The sequence below is a fragment of the Cercospora kikuchii genome, assembly GCF_019650295.1.
Source record: "Cercospora kikuchii DNA, contig_00005, whole genome shotgun sequence".
Lineage (NCBI taxonomy): Eukaryota > Fungi > Ascomycota > Dothideomycetes > Mycosphaerellales > Mycosphaerellaceae > Cercospora > Cercospora kikuchii.
In genome coordinates, this window is record NW_025408586.1 from 881,735 (window position 1) to 903,841 (window position 22,107).

The 22,107-nt window shown below is 53.1% G+C and overlaps 8 protein-coding genes across 8 annotated transcripts; 4 read left to right on the plus strand and 4 right to left on the minus strand.

The window, feature by feature from the left end:
* Positions 1–367: 367 nt before the first annotated feature.
* CKM354_000813500 (uncharacterized protein) lies at positions 368–1,954 on the plus strand (the record flags this gene model as incomplete). The annotated part of the gene is made up of 5 exons (XM_044803503.1): positions 368–648; positions 704–1,041; positions 1,092–1,402; positions 1,453–1,702; positions 1,755–1,954. The coding sequence occupies 5 exons, from the start codon at positions 368–370 to the stop codon at positions 1,952–1,954; spliced, it is 1,380 nt and encodes a 459-aa protein (XP_044659438.1).
* A 495-nt stretch (positions 1,955–2,449) lies between these two features.
* Positions 2,450–3,105, plus strand: CKM354_000813600 (uncharacterized protein; the record flags this gene model as incomplete). Its single annotated transcript, XM_044803504.1, has 2 exons — positions 2,450–2,619; positions 2,757–3,105. 2 exons carry the CDS (start codon positions 2,450–2,452, stop codon positions 3,103–3,105), a joined length of 519 nt encoding a protein of 172 aa, XP_044659439.1.
* Positions 3,106–4,427: 1,322 nt separating this feature from the next.
* Positions 4,428–5,499, plus strand: CKM354_000813700 (uncharacterized protein; the record flags this gene model as incomplete). The annotated part of the gene is made up of 4 exons (XM_044803505.1): positions 4,428–4,548; positions 4,676–4,951; positions 5,027–5,164; positions 5,237–5,499. 4 exons carry the CDS (start codon positions 4,428–4,430, stop codon positions 5,497–5,499), a joined length of 798 nt encoding a protein of 265 aa, XP_044659440.1.
* Positions 5,500–6,330: 831 nt separating this feature from the next.
* On the minus strand, positions 6,331–8,234 carry CKM354_000813800 (uncharacterized protein; the record flags this gene model as incomplete). The annotated part of the gene is made up of 2 exons (XM_044803506.1): positions 6,331–7,905; positions 8,103–8,234. 2 exons carry the CDS (start codon positions 8,232–8,234, stop codon positions 6,331–6,333), a joined length of 1,707 nt encoding a protein of 568 aa, XP_044659441.1.
* Positions 8,235–9,674: 1,440 nt separating this feature from the next.
* CKM354_000813900 (uncharacterized protein) lies at positions 9,675–10,718 on the minus strand (the record flags this gene model as incomplete). Its single annotated transcript, XM_044803507.1, has 1 exon — positions 9,675–10,718. One exon carries the CDS (start codon positions 10,716–10,718, stop codon positions 9,675–9,677), a length of 1,044 nt encoding a protein of 347 aa, XP_044659442.1.
* Positions 10,719–12,013: 1,295 nt separating this feature from the next.
* CKM354_000814000 (uncharacterized protein) lies at positions 12,014–17,839 on the minus strand (the record flags this gene model as incomplete). The annotated part of the gene is made up of 5 exons (XM_044803508.1): positions 12,014–13,761; positions 13,841–14,912; positions 15,001–15,249; positions 15,387–17,124; positions 17,172–17,839. The coding sequence occupies 5 exons, from the start codon at positions 17,837–17,839 to the stop codon at positions 12,014–12,016; spliced, it is 5,475 nt and encodes a 1,824-aa protein (XP_044659443.1).
* A 602-nt stretch (positions 17,840–18,441) lies between these two features.
* On the minus strand, positions 18,442–19,817 carry CKM354_000814100 (uncharacterized protein; the record flags this gene model as incomplete). Its single annotated transcript, XM_044803509.1, has 4 exons — positions 18,442–18,784; positions 18,833–19,248; positions 19,312–19,552; positions 19,615–19,817. 4 exons carry the CDS (start codon positions 19,815–19,817, stop codon positions 18,442–18,444), a joined length of 1,203 nt encoding a protein of 400 aa, XP_044659444.1.
* A 712-nt stretch (positions 19,818–20,529) lies between these two features.
* Positions 20,530–21,732, plus strand: CKM354_000814200 (uncharacterized protein; the record flags this gene model as incomplete). The annotated part of the gene is made up of 1 exon (XM_044803510.1): positions 20,530–21,732. One exon carries the CDS (start codon positions 20,530–20,532, stop codon positions 21,730–21,732), a length of 1,203 nt encoding a protein of 400 aa, XP_044659445.1.
* Between the last annotated feature and the right edge of the window lie 375 nt (positions 21,733–22,107).

The window sequence follows — 22,107 nt, forward strand, 5'->3', positions numbered from 1 at the left end:
TCTCTGTGGGAGTTTCTGCCTCAGACGCGCTGGACGCGGCAGGAAGGTTTATGCCAAGAATGTGGAGGAAAGTCCGGGTTTCTGGAACTTCATGTCTTTGTTGGTTGTTGGGTGTTGGGTGGTTTATTAGTGATCAGATGTGAGGGGTTTAGGCTGATTTGTGCATATACTGCTTTCTGGATATTGGCTTCACTCGTGGAGGCGAGGTGAAATTTGAAAGTTGAAGTGAAGGGTGGTGAATGAGCGAGTGATCCGGCGAGCAAACAGTTTGAGCAGTGGCTATAGTTTCAACAGCCATGATGAGCAACGCGACACAGACAAAGGGACCGGACACTCACATGCGTGCTCGGGCGCATCGACCACCACGATGAAGCGGCATGTCCTGCGCTTTGGACGCCTGGCATTCGGAACCGCGAGATCGAGTCAGTACATGCGAGCGATGGGCTCGAAAGCAAGGGAGGCGACAGCGAAGGCGCCGGTCTTATTGCCCGAGGATCAACTCGTCGACGAGGAGAAGTTCCCCAGCTACCGCGCTGAGCGGTACCTGCAGGTGCACCCGGGCGATGTGCTGAACGGCAAGTACAACGTAATCTCCAAGCTGGGATGGGGCGGTTTCTCCACCGTCTGGCTGGCGCAAGATCGCTCTCGGTACGTGCTACCTCCTCGATGTGGGCCGCTCGATGCTGATTACACTTTTTCGCAGTTGGTTTTGGCAGCAGCCGCGCTACCTCGCTGTCAAAGTGACCACCACGACAGGGACTCAGCAGGGCTCTGAACTGGAAGTCTGTCGGCGCCTCATGCACCATGCTCAAGACATCGGATACGATGTTCTGCGACCTGCTATTGATCACTTCGAAGTACTTGGTGAAAATGGCGCGAAGCATTTGTGTCTGGTCCACGAACCAATGCAGGAGCCGATGACTATCTTTCGTCAACGACTGCCAGGGAACCGCATACCGTGGCCGGTCGTCAGAGGGTATTTGGTTTTGCTTTTGCGTGCACTGGATCTCTTGCATACGAAGTGCCATGTGATCCACACTGGTGAGTGTCCCCAAAGAGTGACTCACGTCAATTGTCTAACTTGCCTGTAGACTTGAAGCCGGGTGATCTCCTGATCTGCTTCTGGAATCCCAATGATCTGGCCGAGTACGTTCGACAAGAAGCGGACAATCCGATGCGCCGAAAGATAGTAGGTGACAGAACGATCTACCGGTCTCATGGCTGCCTGGGCACTCTCGAAAATTTCGCCCCGCTAAAGCTGGTGGACTACGACCAGGCTGTCTTCGTCGATGGGGAAGCTTCAGAACGCCATCCAATTCAGCCGTCAGCCTATCGTTCGCCTGAGGTGTTGCTTGACATACCTTACTCGTACAGCGCCGATATTTGGAACCTGGGCTTACTGGTGAGTGATCCAGATCCGTACAAGTTACCCGTGTGCTGATATGTGTGCAGATCGTGTACCTTTTGGAAGGCAAGGACATCTTCAACAAGGTCTTTGACGACGATGGGTCGTACAATGCACGACGCCACATTGCCTCGATGGTGCGGCTGTTGGGAAACCCACCTGTGTCTCTACTCGAGCGTGAGAAGAAATGGCGAGATGTGCCATTGGAAACTCCAGCCACGGCGGCCGAAGGCGACTCTGTCACATCATCTACCACATCTTGCGAATTCTTCGGTGGGCCTTTCTTTGACGAACATGGTGAGTACCGACGTGGTGACAGGTTGTTGAACCTTTGCTGACGTATGGATAGGTGTCCTGCTCCATCCGGGCTCAGAAGAGCGGATGACGAATGCTAAACTCTCAGATCACATCACAGCGCTAGATGGAGACGAAAAGGATGCTTTCCTGGACCTCCTCAGTCAGATGCTACAATGGGTGCCAGAGGATGGCAAATCGGCAAAGGAGTTGCTCGATCATCCTTGGCTTGCGGATTTTCGCGAAGTGCGATGAATGGTTTTCGTCTGGCTCTAATTGTCAGAGAACACACTCTCTCCTGGAGAGACCGGGACTACTTCTCCGCAACCCATGTTGAGGCCTCTTAGAGTCGTCTCGCTGAAGAGTGTGCGAGATCCGGCCGTCTCTTGTAAGTGTAATTGCAAATATTCAACTCTCCTCTCAAAACGACAGTGAGTCTCCTCCTCAGTCTAGCTTAGAAGCGCAATAGCTCGCAGAGAGCTGCCTGACACACGAAATCATGTGCTTACACTGACCGCATTGACATTCGACAAGGACTATCAGCTGTCTCATGGCAGTGAACAAGCCGCTGGGCCCACACGGGTCTCATTGTTCACCATCGCTCATACGCATTCACCAACGCCAGAAACCTCTCCACTGCTATATCAAGGCCTCTGAACTTGCCACCATGATCCGAATCCCGACCCACTGGCGACAACTTCGAGTTCGAGAACCAACACAAAAATACTACAGTAGAAGGCTTCACAGACCATGGACAAGGTGCGCAGCTTCAGCACCAAAGCCGCCAACGCGTACAAGCAGTGGGCTATCAACGGCACTACTCAAAATGCCAATCCGGCTGCCAACGTCATGCACAAAGCAGTGAGTGAGAAGCAGCCTCTGTTGGGTCTCAAGAACAAGGCCCAATATGGCATCATCAAGTATTACAGCTCCCATTCCTCCTCCTCCTCCTCCTGCTCCTCCTTATTTCTGGCATAGCCCCTCTTCCTTCCTCACTCCCCTCTCCCTTGATGCGCCTACCACAAAGAACCCATTAACCATAGACGCCCCCAAACAGCGGTAATCCCCACTCAACTCCAAAGCGAGACGGCTCCGAAGATCCACCACACTCCTCGAGCGTCATTGTCGTCAGCGAAAAGGAAAAGTACTCATTCCACTTCTACACCGAAGCCGGTAAGCGCAAGATCAAATTCAACGACAAGAGAATCCCCGATATCGACGTCTCAGACGAATTCTACGAGCAGGCGATGAAGGAGGGCAATGAGGAGACGAGATGGTGGTTCGACAAGAAGGAGGAGAAGTTCGTCAAGTTCGACACGCAGCAGGAGAAGTGGGTGGAGGGTTTCGAGGGCAAGAAGGAAGAAGGTCCGTGGAAGGGATTACAAGCGCCTTGGAATGAGAAATAAGGGCCGTGTTTTGAGACGAGGTTGAGAAGTGGGTGCTGTCGGCGGTTTGACGAGAGCGGACGAGATGTTACTTGCTTCTGATGCTTTTCTGTAGCATTGTTTGTAATGGATACATGTAGATGGTTGAGAATGAGATGTTCTTTCTATTGTCAGCTCGCCGGACACCGGTTTTAGTGACGGTCGCTTCCCAATGGGAGGTGGAGTATATGCACTTGCTTCATGAATGGCGAGGAAGGCAGGGCTGTTGTGGTTGAAACCGGGCAGTGGCAGTGACGAAGCTGCCGAAGTGGAAGCAGCGCTCGCTTCTGCCTCCTCCTCCTCCTCCTTCTCCATCCTCCACCTCCCATCATCGCCCGCACTCTTTCACCACCACTCAGCAACAATGGGATTGGGCATTTGAAATGCCTCTCACGCGCAGAAAGCGAGCATGTCACCGGCACATCTCTGCACCCAACTGATCGGCACTGCCACGCTGTGGTAAGTAGTCTTGTAATGGTCCACCTTTGACAGCGGAGTCGACCTGCAGTCGTTGCCAAAGATAACCGCTGATCGTCAACGATAGACAACACGACACGTCCTCAGGTTCACCGCAGCCCTCAAAACACTCCACACACGTGCGCTTGCCACCGACGTGCATTCGTTCTCGAGCGTACACAAGCATTGCTCGCACCCGACTATCCGCTGTCCAGACGCAAGTTGATCCGACAACCAAGCCTGAAACTGAGCCTCGCACCTCGTGGCCATCTTGGATCTGCAGACTGCGGTCAGAAGCTAGACTGCATTCGACCAGCTGAAACATCCAGAAAACGGAAAGAATGAGGCATAGCCAGGAACGTTACGTGCTGTCAAGACATGAGTACCCGCGGACTTGGCACGAAGGCGTGGCTGTTGTCACTTTGCCGAGCTAGGACGAGCTTCTTGGACAACGCCACAACTCTCTGTATTGTCGACCAAACCTGTCAAGGTCCAGCTTCTTTCGCTGCTTGCGTACGATTGACTTCCTTGAAGCGGCTTGGAAGATGCACCACAGTGCACTTTGGCTGTGGCTTTGACTTCCGCGCGTTGCTAGCAAGTGATGGCTTCAGCCGCTGATTCAATCACAAGCATGGCGAACTGTGAACCGGTTGCTCTACCCGGTTCATGCGTTCTCGTGGATCTTCTTATGGTTGTCGTCGACCGCGCAACCTGCTGTGGCTGAAGGAAGTCGCCAGAGCAGAGGAAGAGTATTTGAGCAGCCCGTCACCGTCGCCGTAACCCTCCCAGGTCATCGAATCAACACAGACCAGAACACAACAAACAAGCAACTACCACACTCGCTCAAGATGCACAGCAAGTTCGCGCTCATTGCTGCGTTCAGCATTGCCGCTGCTGGCCTCGTCAGCTCGGAGCCACTCGACAGGTCGCTGATGATTGAGCGTCGTGAGGCGGCTCTGGGAAGTCCATGTGAGTCGCTTTGCTACAGCCCTTCTCCAATGTTCGGTTCAACACACGATCCTGGCCCTTCTACTCTCGTTGCCTCGCGATGACCTCAGTACTTGGAGTGTACAGATCAGTTTCTAACGATTCTCAGGGATTCCCGCCACCTTCAAACGTCAGGACGATTCTGCAAATACTCCTGATACTGACGATGGGGATGATACGGACGACCAGGAGACCCCAGGCACCGAAACTCCGGACACGGACGATGATGGAGGGGCGCCAGATACGGACGATTCCCCAGATGGAACTGAGGACGGGGACGATGATACGGACGATGATGTGGTAGCTCCGGCGCCCGTGCCCGGCACTGAGCCCACGCCGACGCCAGCACCGGGAACCGGGGAGGATTTGGATGATCAGGACGATGGTAAGTGGTTGCAACACGCGCGAACTTGAAGAAAAATGCTCCAGAAACAATCCAGAATTACTGACCCGGTCAAAGGAACACCGGACGGCGATGATGATACTGACGATGATACAATTGTCGCTCCTGCGCCAGTACCCGTGCCTGGCCAGACTTCGACCTCCACTGCGGCTGCTCCAGTGGCCACCGGAGACGATACCGATGATTCTGACGACGGTAGGTAATTGCGACTCACCCGAGAAGTCTCTATGCGTCAGTGAGATGCAGAAATACTGACTTGGTGCAAAGGTACCGAGGATGGAGACGACGATACGGACGATGATACTGTGGTGGCACCCGTGCCAGTTCCAGGTCAAGGCGGCACTACCACTTCCACATCCCTGACCACTGTGACTCCTTCTGCCACTACCCCAGCTCCAGCCCCCGGCCAGACTGGCGATGATGATGATCAGAACACGACTTCCACTCCACTGCAAGCCACCGGAGGTGCCGGCGCAATGGCGACTCCAATGGCTGGTGTTGCTATTCTGGCCGCCCTCCTCGCCGTTTAATGGCAGCGAAAGGAGTGTTTCAGGAGAGAGAGTTGAGAGATGACGACGGAGTAGTTACGGCTGCACGACAGGGTGCTCTACTGTCCTTACGAATGCGATGAGAAACACGAATGGGACTGTAATCTGACAGGAACAGATCTGCTTTTAATCATTGATGCTGAACACAAAACCAAGAAAACCCGAAGAGTCTCGTGTTTACCCTCTTTTTCATCGATCTAGATCCTATTTCGGGTATGTAGATCAACGAAGAATATACAACGAGATTGGATTCGAAGACTTCTATCGACTGTTTCTCGATGCTCCTCATTATCTGCGTCTACTTTGCTCTGGTTCCAGGCCCTTGAGCTTCTTTTTCCCTTCCTGCAGGCACGGAGCTCTTGATCCGCATCTGCATTCAATGCCAAGAACTGATCGACATATTTGGAAGAAGTCTTGGCGAGGCACTCAGCCTCAGTGCTACGCATGCCTTTGGCTGGCGTTTGCCAAGGGATACGTGGGTTGATTAGTAGAAATTGTTGTTTGAGTTCCAATAATGGACTGACGCATGGGTGTTATGGCGAACGGCACCCGGCTCGAGCCAAAGTGGGAAGGGCACATCATGGGAGAAATGGTATTGGGGCTCGCTACCAAATCACTGTGTCCTCCTACAGGGTGACCAAACCGGCGTTCGACGAGTTGAAACAGAAAGACAATCTCATTCTGAACCATTTATCCATTACAAGCAATGCTAAGTTCACATGATTCATAATTCGTCCGCTGCATGAGAAACATATCGCTCAGAACGCAAAGTAAAAAGTTGCACAAGTCATCACACTTTCTTGCAGTCCTCACTCACTGCCCAGTCATCTTCAACCCGCTCTCCTTCAAGATGCGAATTGTATCTTCGGGTGAGTATCCAAAGAATACCGGGCCATTGATCACGATCGCAGGCTTCTCCGATTTCTCAGAAGCCACAAGTGCAGAAGTCGCATCCTTGGTCACCCGGGGCAAGAGCGGATTGGGAGACTGCTCTTGCTGTGCCGTCTTCGGGGCCACGAATGTGGTATCGGGTTCGGCAATAGCATTCGTAGTGTTATTCATGTTTCCCATTGCGGCTCGAAGGGCGGCCCCGAAGTCCTTGGGACCTCCACCTCCACCACCTTGTCCGCCTCCGGCCATAGCGGTGTGATCAAACGGACATTTGCCTCCGCTTGCCTTGGGTACTGAGCTCGCGTCTGGCTTCTCTGGCTGCGTCGCCGGAGGCACAGAGGCAAGTTGCGCAGCTTTGCTGGAAACTTCGTCCGCGCTGTGCGCGTCTGTGTATTTGGCCGGAACGTGTATGCCCCAAGGGCGACTAGGAGATTCCCCCACTCGGATTTCGCGAACAGGCCTTTCGAAGTGCGGTACGCGCTCCTCCTCTGCATCATCCAGCTCATCCCCAATTTGGACTTCCGCGCTGACACTCTTTGCCCAATTGCGGATCTTTTCACCGCTGAGCGCCCTCTCACTCCCATCATCCTCTTGCTCGTCCTCGACGGCAATGTCTTCTGGCAGCAATTCTTTGTGTTTTTGCCCGAGGCCCTGGATCATCGAAACGAGGTTACCGTATTTGGCGTCCAGTTGCCTGATTTGCTCTTCGTTGCTCTGATATCGCATTACGCAGACTTCGTGACTTCGTGGCAGTTCATGTTTGTGGTTCTCAAAATAGGTGGCGACCTCCTCCGGAGAATGCTGGTCGAGGAAGCGTATCGGACACACGCCAACTTCAGCATTTTCAATCTGCTTCTCGGTCGGTCCTTTGCTGGGCGCCATGAGGCTGGGGGCTTTGGCATGCTCCGGGACTTCACTGTGATCTGACATTCCACATATCTCAGCCTTGATCGGATCCAGCATGCTCGCCCTTCTGCTTCGCCGTTTCGAGAAGCTCTCTCTCCCGTTGACATGACTTGCATTACTTGCAGGTGTACTGCCTGTTCCTGTGCTTCCTCCACTACCATTCTTTTCGTATCTGCTCAGTACGCTCGCAGCATGTGAGCTCAGCTTCTTTTTGGCCATGCTCGCGAAGGGACAGCCCAGCTGACTTGGCTTGCCTGGCACAGTGAAGTCCTGTTCCAGCGGCGATTCTGCGATACTCGGCATGAGAGAGCTCGAGGCCTCGGGATTATCTGCAGCAGGACCAGACCAGATCTTGACAGCCCCCTCGTCTATCACTTCCGGCACAGCGTGTCTGAGTCCGTTGGCTGCTATTATGGCTGTTCTGATCTTGTTCGCTGCCCTTTTAGATCGCTCGTCGCTGCTTCGGTCAAGTATTTCTGGCGTAGTCTTCGGCGGGAAGTTTTCGTCTTTTGCTGTAGCGGGCGATGAGATGAGGCTCAGTGGTGGCGTGGTCGTAGCATCGGTACGGTATAGCTTTGCAAGCTCGTTGTACTACACACAGACGTGTTAGCTGTGGTCAAGCCAGCGTTTCGAGATGTAGCGATCCAGCAAGCAGAGCGAGTCAGAGTCAATTTGAAAACAGTCTATCAACGCCGCCGGAACCGACGACTACAGATCTAGAGCTATGTTTATTCATCACGAGGGAAGGCGACGGTGTGTGCGGAAGGAGGGGCGATGTGCCATCGTACCTGTTCTCTCGCCGTGGCCAGTTTCCTCTCCAAGGCAGAATGTCTCCCAAACAACTTCTGGTATTCATCTTGCAGAGCATCAAAGCCGGCCGCAAGCTGCTCAATCAGCTTGTCGACTTCGACGCTGCCCATGGCGGGGACTTTCGATGGTGAAGGTGCGCAGAGGTGTGGTGTGACGGATGTGCGCGTGGACCGGGTTCCGATCAAGATGTCGGGAAGTGTCGCGCATGTGCTGGCAGCCTGCGACCCGAGCGAGCTAGCCTTGTCGGCGTGGTCGAGGGAGCTGCGCGACGCGAGCGAACATCGAGCGGTATGCGGCGACTGTGCTGAATGGTTGTTGGCGCAAATGTTGATGAATAATGATGCGCGAAGGGCGAGTCGAGGAAGATCTGCGCAGCGTCATTGCTGAGGCGAAGTCGGCGTGGACGTTGAGGGTGAAAGAAGGATCCGGTCTTTTCTCCGCGTCACATGCTTCGCTGCCGACATCGAAATCGAACCACGTTGGCTTTGGTGACAGGACGTGTCGATGAAACTCTTCGTTCGACCAATATCGCGCACAGCACGAGAGCAGCAGACGCGATGCTGGAGACCACCGCCGGGTTTAGACTTCCACAGTTCCTGCGGAATGAAGCAGGCAGATCGCCCTGCAGGATCTAATCTGATCCTCAGTTCCGCCGCCATCGTCACGCCATTCGCTGTTCGCGAGGATGTGAAGCATCTGCCATCAAAGACCGCAAGTCATGCCATTGTTACGACCGCTTGGATGTCAGATGCGGTCCTGTCGGAAGGATTGCACGCAATCCTCTCTTCTTGTGAAGTAAATCGCTCGCTGATAAGATAAACTGAGTTGAAGAGGCTGTGGAGGTGAGGCCAAGTGAGGTTCGAGAGTAGTTGCTGATGTGCAGCTCAAAGAGAACACGAGAGGTCTGTTTAGCGGAGGGACCATCCTGCTTCGACGACATCGCAATCTTCCAGTGCAGCTCCATGGTCTCTCGCCCTGCTCACTGCTGCAGTCTTACATTGCGGAGGCTTTGTAGTGCTGAGTTGGTGAGAGTGCGTGTCAGAGAGTCAACTGATAGTACAAGGTAATGAAACCATTTCTTCCTGCTGGAGGAACTTCCTGAGGCAATGTTAGCCGAAGCTCAATGACGATGAACGTGGTTTCTGGTCCGCGACAGGATTGACTTCTGTGCACTCGTCCAACCATCAACGTAGAGTAGCACCTACAATCTGACCGGCTGCCTTGACAAGGCAACCGCATCAGTAAATTCTCAGATATTTCTGTGCCGCATCGGCAAGTAGTTGACCATACGCGGGCTCTAGTACATGCCACGGAAATCGAGAAAATAGTCGAGGGCACATGGACCGCGATGTGATGTGGGAGAATAGAGTAATGATTGTGGATGTATGTAGTGTTTAGTACAACTTTCAATTCATCATCTGTATCGTGCTTGCGATCTCCGCGTTAGCAGTATTTCTCCCTTTCCTTGTGACTTTCAATAGCGTGCAATCATCGCGAACTGATGCCGAACAGATGTGATATTCTGCCACTTCGAAGCCCGTAATATGCGTTCAAGACTGCGTCTGCTTCTTCTTCTTCTTCTGTTTACCGGCTGCCGCCTTCCGATCCTGGTCGCGCAAGTACTGCACTATGCAAAACTCGCATTGGCAGCCTGGCATCGCCACTTCCTCCTCCTCTGCATGAGGCCTGCGATCACGAAATCTCTGGTGTGGAACTGTCTTCTCCTGAGTCCAGCGGGTCACTTCAACCACACCTTCGGTGGTGTTGATGCCTGCAAGCTTTAAATCACGCATGAGCGAAGTCATGATGTACTTCAAGTCCTTCTTTTTGCTGTAGAGGATATTGAGCCTCTTGATCTTCGCCGCACTGTCCGAACCAATGGCCCTAATCATCTGCACAATAGCAGCACCGTCAGCCTCGCCGTCGAAGATCGTCGCGTACAGTCGGCATGTCGAGAACATAGTCGACAGGACCTCGGCCCTCAGCTGTTGGTTGACTTGAGCAAGTGTCGGGATGGGACCACGATCATCTGCGTTCGATCGGCAGGTCTTGCATATCCGCCCTCTCTGGCCATTGCCTTCGGCTTTTCTACGTTTGCTGGCCTTTACCGGACAGCTCGAGCACATCCATGAGCGATGAATGGCATAGAATTTCGTCTTTTTGCCTTTGCGATGTCTGCTGGCGCATTCGCGGTGGGGGCAGATGTAGTCATAGCATGTCTTGTGGTGTGCGCGCGCCCCAGCAATGCGATTAAGCCAGAAGAAAGTCGTGCGACTGGCGAAGCCGCAGTCAGCAACGCGCTCCGCGGCATAGATGCGGCATGGTAGGTTGATGTGTGGCCAGCTGAATGTCTTGAACTTCTCCAGCTTGGCTGCGTGCTCAAATGGCTGGAGTGTAGCTGACGTGTGGTTATACTTGATTTCGTCATACTCAATGGCGCTGTACTTGCGACACTGTGGCGGCGTCGAGAAGTTGCAGAAGCTGTAGATCTTGTCTCGAATCTCGCGCGGGATGGTGATCAGGTAGGAAGGTCTGCGCGGGAGCTGTGTGGCGCTATTTGGCGCCGAGAGTGAGGCACCGCCTGGCATGTCCATCTTGAGCTTCGGTCCAGATGTATGTGTCGTGTGTCTAGTTTTGGTAGAACGGACGGCAAGGTTTTGTGTGCGTTTAATGGAGCTGGAATGCCAAGCGCGCCACTCATGCCGCTTGTGAAAGTGAAGTGAAAGGACCCTGCATAAACAAACGCTCTTCACGTTTTCCTCTTCACTTCTTAGCAGCAACGCAGAGCCACATGCAACTGTTCATGCTCACTCTCTTCTGTCGGAGACATATATTAAGCTCGGGGAGCAGCTCTGATGGCCGATCTGGTGCAGTGGTCAGCACACGTATATGGAAGTTCATCTTCAATACTCTTATATCAAACTCGCACGATGCTTCGGCGTCAACTGCAAACCCACAGTCTTTGGACTGGCAGCGCGAGAGCGTATACGAGACCTACGGGGCGCAAGGTTCGATTCCTGCGGTCGGCAACTTTTTGCTTGTAAGATATGTTTCCACTTCCAGTGAATGCCTTCGCTCTGTGGCACTCATCTCACGGTCGACCTGGTTTTATCGTGAAGCACCTAGCAGATCATTGGCAACATGTATCTCGGGCTTGAAATTTCGAGGCTAAAAACGCTTGCCGTGTTCGCTCTCCACACGATGCTTTTTTCGGCGGTCGACAGGTATTTTGCCCTAGCTTGGTTCATTTTGATTCCATCCATCTCCTATAGCGGATCTCGCCTTTCGTAGCACAATTGCAATGTCATGCTGACGCCGGAAACTTCAGCTGTATTATAGTTCCTGCATTGGACGAATTCGGCCGCTCTGGTCTAATGGTTAAGGCACATAGATGGCAATTCCAGGGTACCCCTGCGCTTTTTCATCCACAGTCTTTGACGAGATTTCGAGATTCAGCGCTCTGCGCATCTAGCCTCTATGGGATGCACGGTTCAATTCCGGCGGGCGGCAATTCTTTTTATTTTGGACTCTGCTTTTGAAAAGCGAGTCGCCAGGACGTGCCTCGAATACATCATAGCCCCTGAACTGTCCGCTCTTGGCTGTTCTGGTCCAATGGCTAGGGTACGTAGACGGCCTCCTGGATTTTCTCCAGCGTTTTACACGTCTATGGGATGCTGGTTCGATTCCGGCGAGCGGCAAAGTTTTTTGCCACGGCCCTCACTGCCTTCGACTCCGATAGTCTAGTGCAAGAACAGTGACTATTGCCTTTTTGTACAGTCCGGATTATGTGACTGAGAACATCTGTGCTCTTGTCACCCAGCTATCACCATCCATTAGAGAACATGATGCATCCAATGGTATCACCGGGAGTAAAGTCCTGCGTCAGCACTCACTCATCCTCATCCTCCAAACAAGCTGCAGCCTGATCCATCCACAGCGACACCTCATCGACCTTCTCCACTGCTTCCTCCACTTCTTCTCTGTTATTATCGGTCAACATCGGGACGCTGCGATCAGACCTCTTCTTCGCGGCGAGTCTCCGCGCCACCTCATTTGCCTCATTCAGCGTTACGAGACGTCGCTTGGCAAGTCCTTGTGTCTCGAGCTGAGCCTTCGTGTCCTTCAGCAAGTCCCAGAGCTTCTCTTGCGATGTGCGGCGGTCCGCGTCAGGTTCTTCGATGAAGTCCTGAGGGTCTCGACTAGTGATTTCGTTGTTGAAGTCCTTTGGCCAGCCATGCTTGCGGACTCGGCGCTCTGGAAAGTTGTAATCACCTGGCAGCGGAGGGGCATTGTCGCACAGAGCTGTAATGGCAGCGTCTTCTGCCATCTCGTACGGCGTTCTGCCAGTCGCATTCTCTCTCAGCGCCAGGGTAGGATCGTGCTCGAGCAGAGTCTCAGTTAAGGTCTCGTTGTTTTGTCGTACGACAACATGAATCGGGGTGTTGCCCTCGCCATTGACGAAGTTAAGCTCCTTGCATTCGCTCCACGTAAGTAACTTTCGAAGGACTTGGTCCGCGTATCTTTCAAGTCTGTAATTTTCGCTGACTTGCTGGAGCCATTGAGCGATCGGAGTCAGAGAGCCTGGGTGTCGGGCGCTGCGTTCCTTGAAGAGTGTGGGCAGGAGTCGCTTGTCAATCAGTTGCAGCATCCTCTCAAGGCGAGAGAGGCCTTTGTCGCCCGTAATAGTTCGGTGCAAGAGACCATGTACGAGATTTTCACTGGCTGCTGTACGTGTGGTCTGATCAGCCGCTGCATCAATGAGAATCTTGGCCTCCTTCTCCCTCTGGAATCGAAAGCATAGCATTAGCGGCGTGAAGCCGTCCTGCGATTTGAAGTTCAAAGACTCTGGCAGGGCTTTGATCAGAAACTTCAGCATCGCCTCAGTCTCCGGCAATGGCTTGGTCAAGAGGCAGCAGTGGATGGCAAGATTTGCTCGAGTGTTAAGGAACTTCGTCACTGTAGCCTCAAAACCACCCTTAGCTTCGGCCAGCAGCTTGATTCTCTTGTCGTCCTTGTTCGCCTTTGCAAACTCCTTGTAGGCGCGCATCGGTGCGTCTGACAAGAACCATTCGATCATGTCAAGCGAGTTCGCGCGGCAGGCCTCCAAGAACGGAGGACGATGAGCTTCGAAGGGCTGATATGTTTGCTCTCGGCCGCGATCAGCCCAATCCTTGCGCTTTTTGCCATACACCGATAGGCCTTGGTAGTATTTCGGCTTTTCAACGACTTCGACCCCTGATTTGCGGACGAGTGCGTCGAGTGGAATTCCAGCGCCAGTGCGCTTAATGATCTCTGCGACCAAATGTGGTCGATCAAGCTTGATGGCCTCTAAGAAGTCATCTTCCTCGATAACAAAGAAACGTTTCGCATTCTCATCATCCTCGTCAACATACTGCTCGGTGTACTGTTGACCAAGGGACAGGAGCGCTGTGAGCAAGTCCTGATCGTCCTTGTGCAGAGCGAATTGAATGAGATTTTGGGGTTCACCAACAGTCTTGAGCTTTTCGGCGGATAGAAGCTGGCTGGAGGCCTTCAATGACCCTGTGTTGGTCCGTTTACCAGCCATTGTGTGCTGTCGACGAGGTCCGAAGTAGCTGAACCCACTGCTATTAGCTGGTGAGGAGCGTAACGGTCCGCCTGATAGAAGAAAAAAGTTAGCACAGACTCCGTATCTCCTGCGATCGACCTCTGTCAAAGGCGGCACGAGAGAACTTACCAAGGAAGTCGGCCACTGGAGCTTGCCAGAGAAGCATGGACAATGGCTTGACCCGGCTCTGGACCTGCATCGACACCTCGCCCACATTCTCCACCGTGAAGTTCTCATCCACAAGCTCAGAGTGCAATGCGACTTCTGAGCCCTCTGAATCATTTTCACTGTCGTACTCACTATCTCCACCATCAATGTTGTAGCGGCGATTCTCGGTCTTCTCGACAGGCTGATACTGCGCTGCGGCGATCTCTATGATCGCTGATGCTAGCTCCAGGTTGCCCTGCAGGACCGCAATATGGAACGGGGAAAGATTAAATAGATCCTTCGTCGCTGCCTTCAAAGGTGGCTGGTCTTCTCCCTCTTCATTTTTCCATGGCGAGAGCGTCAACTCCTTGACCGCTTTCAGATCGCCAGACCATGCTGCCTCAAAGAGCTTCAGATAACGCGCTTGAGCCTCGTCGGTCAGATCCGGGAGCTGAAAGGAGAATTCTAGCTTGAACGGCTGCGGTTTCTCGGGAGTGTAGCGGTGGTGGCGATAGTAATGATCTCGGTCTTCAGGATCTTTGATGTCCGGATAGAGCTCCCGGAAGGTCTTTGCATCGCGCTTGACCAGTGTAGCCTCAAGCTCTTCGTAGAGCGTGATCAAGCCCTGAATTGCAGTCATTTTTGCGGTCGTGTCTTTCACTTTGGTACGTTGCTCTTCAATGGCTTTAGTGTAGTCCTTCATTTGCTTTTCGTATGAGTGCTTCGCGGCACGGATCTGCTTTTGTGCGCACCACCACTGGTAGGAGCCTTCTAAAAGTTCGGAAAGGTAGAAGTCGTCGTTTTTGAGCTGGATTGGCTCTCCCGGCTGGTCCTCTTCGACAGGCTTCCATTCGCGGAGTCCTTTGATTTTCGATCGAACGCAGTCTAAGAGCGACTCTCCTTTGGTGTACCGTCTCGAGTAGTCATCGTGCACAGCTCTCCAGCCGTTCGTGTCTATAGTATTGATGTCAACGCCGTGCTTCTCAATCAGTACTTTCGCAAGGCTTGGCACTTCATGGAGCACAGCGCTGATTACAGGCTGCTGGATGCTTTTCTGTGAAATGTTAGCGATTGTAGAGAGGTTGTTGCGAATCTCGTAAACAGCGTTTGCTGTGGCCATAATCAGCTGCCAGATTGCTTACCTCGAACTCTTCCCTGTTTCGTTTGGAATCCGCATTGGGCTCGCGGTTCGAATGGTAAGCCTTCATGAATGCACTGAAGTCGACACCTGGTCGCGCGCCATTTGTCAAAAGCAACAGCGCAACAAGGCTGTCCTTCGCAATAATTGCTTTCATAAGAGGACTAGCCATGCTAGGATGCCAGTGCGAGCCGGACACAGCTAAGTGATTGATGGCTCTCCCGGCACCCGTCTTGTCGGTGTCCAGCAGCATCTACCAATCGTTAGTACGCCATTAAGCATTTTTTCATGGACTTTGCACAAGACGAGCCAAAATGTCCTGGCCCCTGCACGGCGTGGGCTCATCGGCGGAGACACTGGCAGGGAAGCATCGCACAGATAGTGACTTACCTGAAGCATCTGCGGCTGCTCAGCGATACAATACTGCACCACGGTGTTCTGCTGCATATCCGCTTGCGATATGGTGGCTCCCAGCTCGATGAGGGTCTTGGTCATCGTTTCAGCTTCTGCGAGAGGTAGTTGCAGAGCGAGAACCAATGTCAGTATCGCGCCACGAGCTGACCTGTCGTGATCATGGAGAAGTTTCACTGGCAGCAGAATGTCAGCGCCGAATTCCGTGACCAGGCAACGCACAACATCGCCATGGCCTTTAATTATTGCCAGATGCAACGGAGAGACTGCAGTATCCCACGCCACAACATTGACATCGTAGACGTCGGGCTCGTCTTCTTTTTCTCCGGCAGATGTCAAAACGTCCTGGTGTTCTTCCGAGGCTGGTGATTTGATGTTGATCATCGAGTTCTCCGTAGTCGCATCCATGTTGTCCTCTTCCTCGGCGTCTTCGACCATGTCTACATCGGAGTCGCTTTCCGGGTCAGTGGTCTTGGAGTCCAATGTTGCATCTTCCATGGCAGCATCAAGCCCGTCATTTCGCGCAGCAGCACGAGCTTTGCGCTTTGCGTCACGCTTGCTCTCTTCCTCTTCTTCATTCGCTGCACTCTGGCGTAGCAAGGCGGAGACAATTTCGACGCTGCCGCGCATGGCAGCAAGGTGAAGCGCAGTCTTCCCGTCCACGAGTCGTGCCACAATGCGAGATCCATGAGAGATAAGGAGCTCAACGACTTCAAGAGTGGAGTTGGAAACAGCGAGATGTAGTGGTGTTCGGCCAGTGTAGTCACGCGTATTCGGGTCGTTGCCTTCTTGCTCAAGCCAGCTGCGTACAAACTCCGCGTCGTGATCGACTATAGCTCTGCACAGCTGCTCGGTGTTGCCCACATAGGCCATGTCTGTCCAACCCTCGGCAGAGATGGGGTTGAAGGAACCAATAGCTTGTCTCCCTGGATTGTCGACCAGGAATTTGCCTTTGATGTCGCCGGAGACATAGATCTTGCTCTCCTCTTCGGCGAGTTCCTCCTCCTCTCCAGTGCCTGGAGATGGACAGTAGCCACAGCAGTCTGCGAACACATCCTCAGCGCGGCCAAAGAACGCTGGGTGCCGGTGTAAATTGATGTCTTTTCGATCCTTGGGGCGGTTCCACTCGGCATTGAGCAACAGGTCTTTTGTGAACAGCAATTTTTCGATTTTGCGGGCGTGATACTTCGGTCCGTAGGGGATCGTGAAGGTGTGGTAATCAGAAACCTCGTCTGAGTCGACCCATTCGGCGACCTCGTCTTCATAGTCGTCCTTGATGTTGTCTCTGATGCGGAAGCGGCGTTGCAGGTAGCGGTTGATAGCTGGTCTCCCGCGTTCCGCTCGACGCTGGTCCAGATATGCTTCTCTGTCTTCAGTCTTCGGGAGTTTCTCCAAGATCAAGAGCCGAGCCAGGCCTTCGGTACGACCAAAGGAGCGCTCAAAGATGGTAGGATCGATACGAGAGCGGTCAAGGTTCGGCCAGTACACTTCGAAGCCACGACGCGCGTACTTGGAAAGACGATTCTCGTACGAAGGGCTTCGGCGGCTGAGGTCGATCGTGTTGATCTGCGTGATATATGCTGCTATGGCACGAGGGCTGGCGTAAACCTGCTTTCCATCAAAAGCGGCACAGCTGCAGTCGACGTCGAAACCTGTCAAGATCTCCGAAATCGACTTGTAAATGCGCAAGACAATCTGAATGTGACGTGTCGGGTACCTGGCCGCGTGTCAGTGTGGGCAGCGCATTTTATGAATTGAACTTACTGGCCAACGATTGTGATTGCATTCTTTGTGCGCACTGTCGTGGTCTCTGTGAGGATTGCGTCTCGAACGCTCTTCTCGATTTCTTTGATCTTCTCAATCGCTTGTTCTTCTGTCAAGTCGTACAAGAACAAATCGACGTCCGACGCTACCGCGATTTGCTCATGGTAGTACTGGCGCAGTGCTCTCTTCGATCCTTGATGCTCCTTAGGAACTGCAAGCAGGGGTGTTACGACACTGGAGCCGGCGACGACCACGTTGTCCCAGTTCAAGTCGACCAAGGAGGATTCGGAGAAGACATTGAAGTTGGTCTGGAAGTCTTTGAGAGACTGTGCGATTGCTGGACTGCCGTTGGGCCTTCGTTCTTCATGCTTCAGTGGCATGATGTATGAATCTCGCGCCTTCTCATCTTCTGCTTGGAGATCTCGCGCGCGAGCGCGAAGCGTCTTCTCCTGTCCAGCGAAGACTGGCACTACACTGGGAGTGGCAATGGCTTCGTGGCTCGGCAGCTGAGCGAACACTTTTCGCATCTCGAAGTCATATTGCTGGAAGGGCTGTAGGAGCTCCGCAACGGGCTTGTCTTGGTTTCGATCGAGGTATCCGATGAAGTCTTCGTGTTTGACTGGCAGCTTTGGCAAGTCAATCCGGACTGGTTCCGCTTGGCTCGCCATTGTTTGATCTGTCGCTGAATTTGAGTTCTTCGTAGTTTGGTTGAATGAGTGGAGGGCAGAAGGAGAGATGTTGGACGAATGCAGTGAATATGTACACCTAGGGGTCGGTTTGGGAGGTATGGGCCTCGAGTTCACGTTCCAGGCAACTCTAGTCTTCCAGTCGTGCTGTGGACCGCTGGATTGGTGGTGTTGCCTGAAGGATCGCCACGCAGCCAGGCGTCGGCTAAGAGCTTTGCGCATGCACTCACTCGCCGTGACTGCTCGACTGCTGTGGTCGCCGATGACAGAATGCGCGACGACAAACGTCTAGTGTCACATTGGAGCGAAGGGTTGGAAGAGCTTGAAGACGCGTTGTCCACCGCGTCGGTGTCGGCGCCGCGCGGTCGCGATCAGCCGCGGGGCGGCGCGAGAGCACGCTTCTCCTTCTCCTTCTCCTCGCAGCCTCCCGTCTCTGCCACTGATCCATGCTCACCTCTTACACTGACAGCATTCCCGTCATCAGAAGCTGCAGAAGATTCAATTCTGATGGAATCTCCGTGAATGCCTCGGGACAGCTCCCAAGCAGGGCCACGAAGTGTTAGTCTCAGGCTATTTCTATTCATCTATAAAGGCAGGGCTCTGTACAACACCCTCACGACCAACCATAGCGCGAGCGCTGCAAAGAAGCTCACACAGACTTGGAGCATTTCGACAAAATTCCAAAGCTCGATCTTGGCTAGCATGGGAGCGCCAGAAGAAGGAAATTTGCCGGTGCGCTGATGGTGCTGCAGAAGTTGCTCTTTCTCTGCCCACCGCTCGTATAGCCACTTGTCAAATGCATCCGAGTCTTCAAAGGGTATGCTTGAGACCGCGAATCGTCGCCAGTGCATATGGGCAGTCGGAGCTTTACGACCTTCGAAGTACAAATTAGGAAGGTTCCACACGTCTTGACTGTCCACTCCCGGCCTGCTTATTCATCAGTAACATGACCTCGACATGGAGCGAGCTACTCACGGAATGCCATCATATGCGATAGTGCAGTCGTACAACCAATCCAGGGTGCTAGCCAATTCACGCAGGCAGAACTGCAGACCACGACTTCTTGGGATCAAGGTAAGATCAAAGTCCTTGGTCCCAACCTTGTCGGCCCATTTCTTGCTCATGCTGCGCGATCGAGCTGTGAGATTCGTGCCCTCAGGGAAGAGTAATAGCCACATAGGTACGCGATCTTGAGCAAGTCGGCCAAGGCTGCGCTGCATTTCAACCTCGTCTGTTTCCCATTTACGGGAGAGGAAAATCCAGTTGAAGAACACCAGGCCAGGGCCGACAATGGGAATCTTCTTCAACGCATCTTTCAAGATGACGATCAAATGTCCGTGGTGGCGGGCTGTGTATGCGGACCACCAGAGGTATATCCAATCAGTGTAAATCTGTGACCATGAGCAGAAATTCTCCAATGTTGTTCTGTGATTTGAGGCAAGAGTGAAACGTACCTGATGATTCGCGATCAAGACCATTCGATCGGGCGCATCGAATTCAATCTTCCCGTTCGACGTCCACTTGATCTGTCCTTTCACACTTTCATCCCAGCTGATTTCGGCTGTGGTTGGTGCACGCCACTGGTTCAGTCCGATCAAAAGGACGGCTGTAGATGACTTGACAGCATCCTGCCAGGAGCGATAGAGCCGACTCGACCAGTATAATGGCAGACCGAAGAATTGTTGAATATGAAGACTGTGAACGCAAGTAAGCCTGTGGCGCAACCCGTGAGTAGGTGGGGCTTGGCAGAGCATTACCATGCAGCGCAAGTCAGAAAGCTGACAACGACAAAGACGCCTTTGAGCCTCTCAAACAGCCATACCATGCTGGATTGGCTCACATGCTTGTAAATTGTAGCTTTCTTGCCAATGGAGGGAGCACCCGTTGGGGGCGACAGCGTAGGGCCATGTCCGGATTTGGAAACAGGCCTCTGCACGACCGCCACTGGTGAAGCGGTCATGCCTGCAAAGCGAGTGAACAGAAACACAGATGCTGCAGATCAGCAGGATTTTCCGAACAGATCGAGATCAATAGATACCCGAGGCATTGTTACACTGGGCAGGAAAAGTGCTGGAAGAACGGTCAGCGAATGTGATTATTTATTAGAGAAGGCAGCATGCTGGGATGTGTATCCCGCGGATGCCGAGGCGAGAGTCTGGCCACCTACAAGGGCGATTGGCGACATGGGGGTAAGCAGACGATGAGTGTACGTGTTATTATGCTGATGCGAATGTCTCGACGAAGAGGTCGAATTCGGTGCGATTACGACCTCCGAAGGCGCAGTCGTGGAAGAACGCCACGCTTTGTTCCTGGAGGAGTAGGCGCGAAACTTGGTTGCACCACGTCAGCCATCCCTGGCAAGACGTTGATGCTGTTCAAAGTTTGACCCTTTATTTGACTAGTCCAAGACTTGCCAAGACGGAGCACTACAGCTGAGCTGATCTGCTCCATTTCTTTGCTCAGCCGCCCTGCAACCCACTTCTATCGGCATTGGAGTCCGGGCTATGCTGTATCTGCTTTACTGTGTAGGGCGTGAGCCATGTTCCCTCGTGGCTATGACATGCCCGGCCTCCCACTTTCAACAAGCTCGGAAGCTGATGAGAAGGTCCCCGCCTGCTCACTGCGAACTTTCCTGAGACACAGCTCGTTAGCTAGCAAAAACAGCAAAAATAATGGACATTGCCGAAGACTTGAAGAGCTCCGAAAATGCTATCCACTGCATCGATATGCATACGACGGGTGAACCCACACGCATCGCATACGGCGGCTATCCAGCACTATCAGGTACGCTCCTAGAGCAGCGAGCTCAAGCGAAGCAACAGTACGACCACGTACGCCGCAAGCTCATGCTTGAGCCTCGTGGGCACAGAGACATGTACGGCGCTGTTCTTCGTCAAGATACAGAATACACGGCAACTGGGGAAGCACATATCGGAGTGCTGTTTCTCACCAATGAAGGCTACTCAACAATGTGCGGGCATGCTACCATAGCTCTTGGCAGATTCCTCATAGACACTCATGATAAGACTGTCTTTCCTAGGCGGGATGAGGTGAAGCATGACTCAGCTGCGAGAACTGCAAAATTGATTTTGCACGCGCCTTGCGGACTTGTTGAAGTCACTGTACCTACAAACGCCGATGGTACCAAGTCGGATCCCACAAGGCCTGTGTCGCACATTTCTGTACCTTCCTTTGCTACCGGACTGAATGTAAGAATAGAGATACCCAGCGAATACCGATGGCCACGACTAGGAGAAAGGACACACGTCACTGGCGATTTCAGCTACGGAGGCGCGTTTTATTGTCTGATCTCAGCAGAGGAAATAGGATTCGCAGGTGGGCTCAGCTCCGATGTTGACCTTGCTGCTCTGGATCTCGCTACAAGGAATATCAAGGCTGCTGTTAACAAGGACCCGTCGCTGCGATACCTCTTCACCCATCCTGATCATGAGGACTTAGGTTTTTTGTACTCTGTAGTAGTCGTAGACTCTCAAGCTGCGAACCCACTACCTGGAACAGCACGCGCTGAGATCGGATTGTGCTTCTTCGCAGACCAACAGATAGACCGCTCGCCAACTGGGAGTGCTGTCGCTGCCCGAATCGCTCTGGCTTACGCGAGAGGCCTCAAAGAACCCGTAACCTACCATTCTCTAGTATCCCATGCGCATGGAGGTCGAGGGGGTTTCGCTGGCAAATTTTACGCAGAGGTCGAGAAAATTGATGAACGTCTGCCGATAATTCGGGTGCAGGTAGAAGGATTCGCATCGTACGTGGGAACAGCCAGCTTTGTAGTCGAAAGCAGCGACGTGCTGGGGGACGATGGCTTCCTCTTTGAGCAGCTGTGCAATGTGGACGCCAGCAAATATCACGACTGAGATCTTACTCTCGGGCGTGTTGGCGGCCAGTAAGCATAGCGAGACTTGCGGGTCACTTCCCACTTGTCGTCCTTTCTTATCTCCCGCCTGGATCGCTTGATGCTGTACTCGCCTGTATCAGGAGGCTTTCCGACAGGTAGCCTCATCGTATTCTCAACGTTTCGAGGTGCAAGAGCGCGACGGCCGTCGGCTGTAAGGGATTCATTGTGGACCTGGAGAGGTCTTCTGTCTGGCGGTCGCGGAGACACTGGCAGAATGGGCTTCCGGACCAGGACTTTTGGACTAGATGTTGATATTGGCCTAGGAGGTACTCGTGATGTGCCATAGGATAAGGATGAGATCGAGTGACCGAGAGTGCTGCTCCCAGCTACCAAA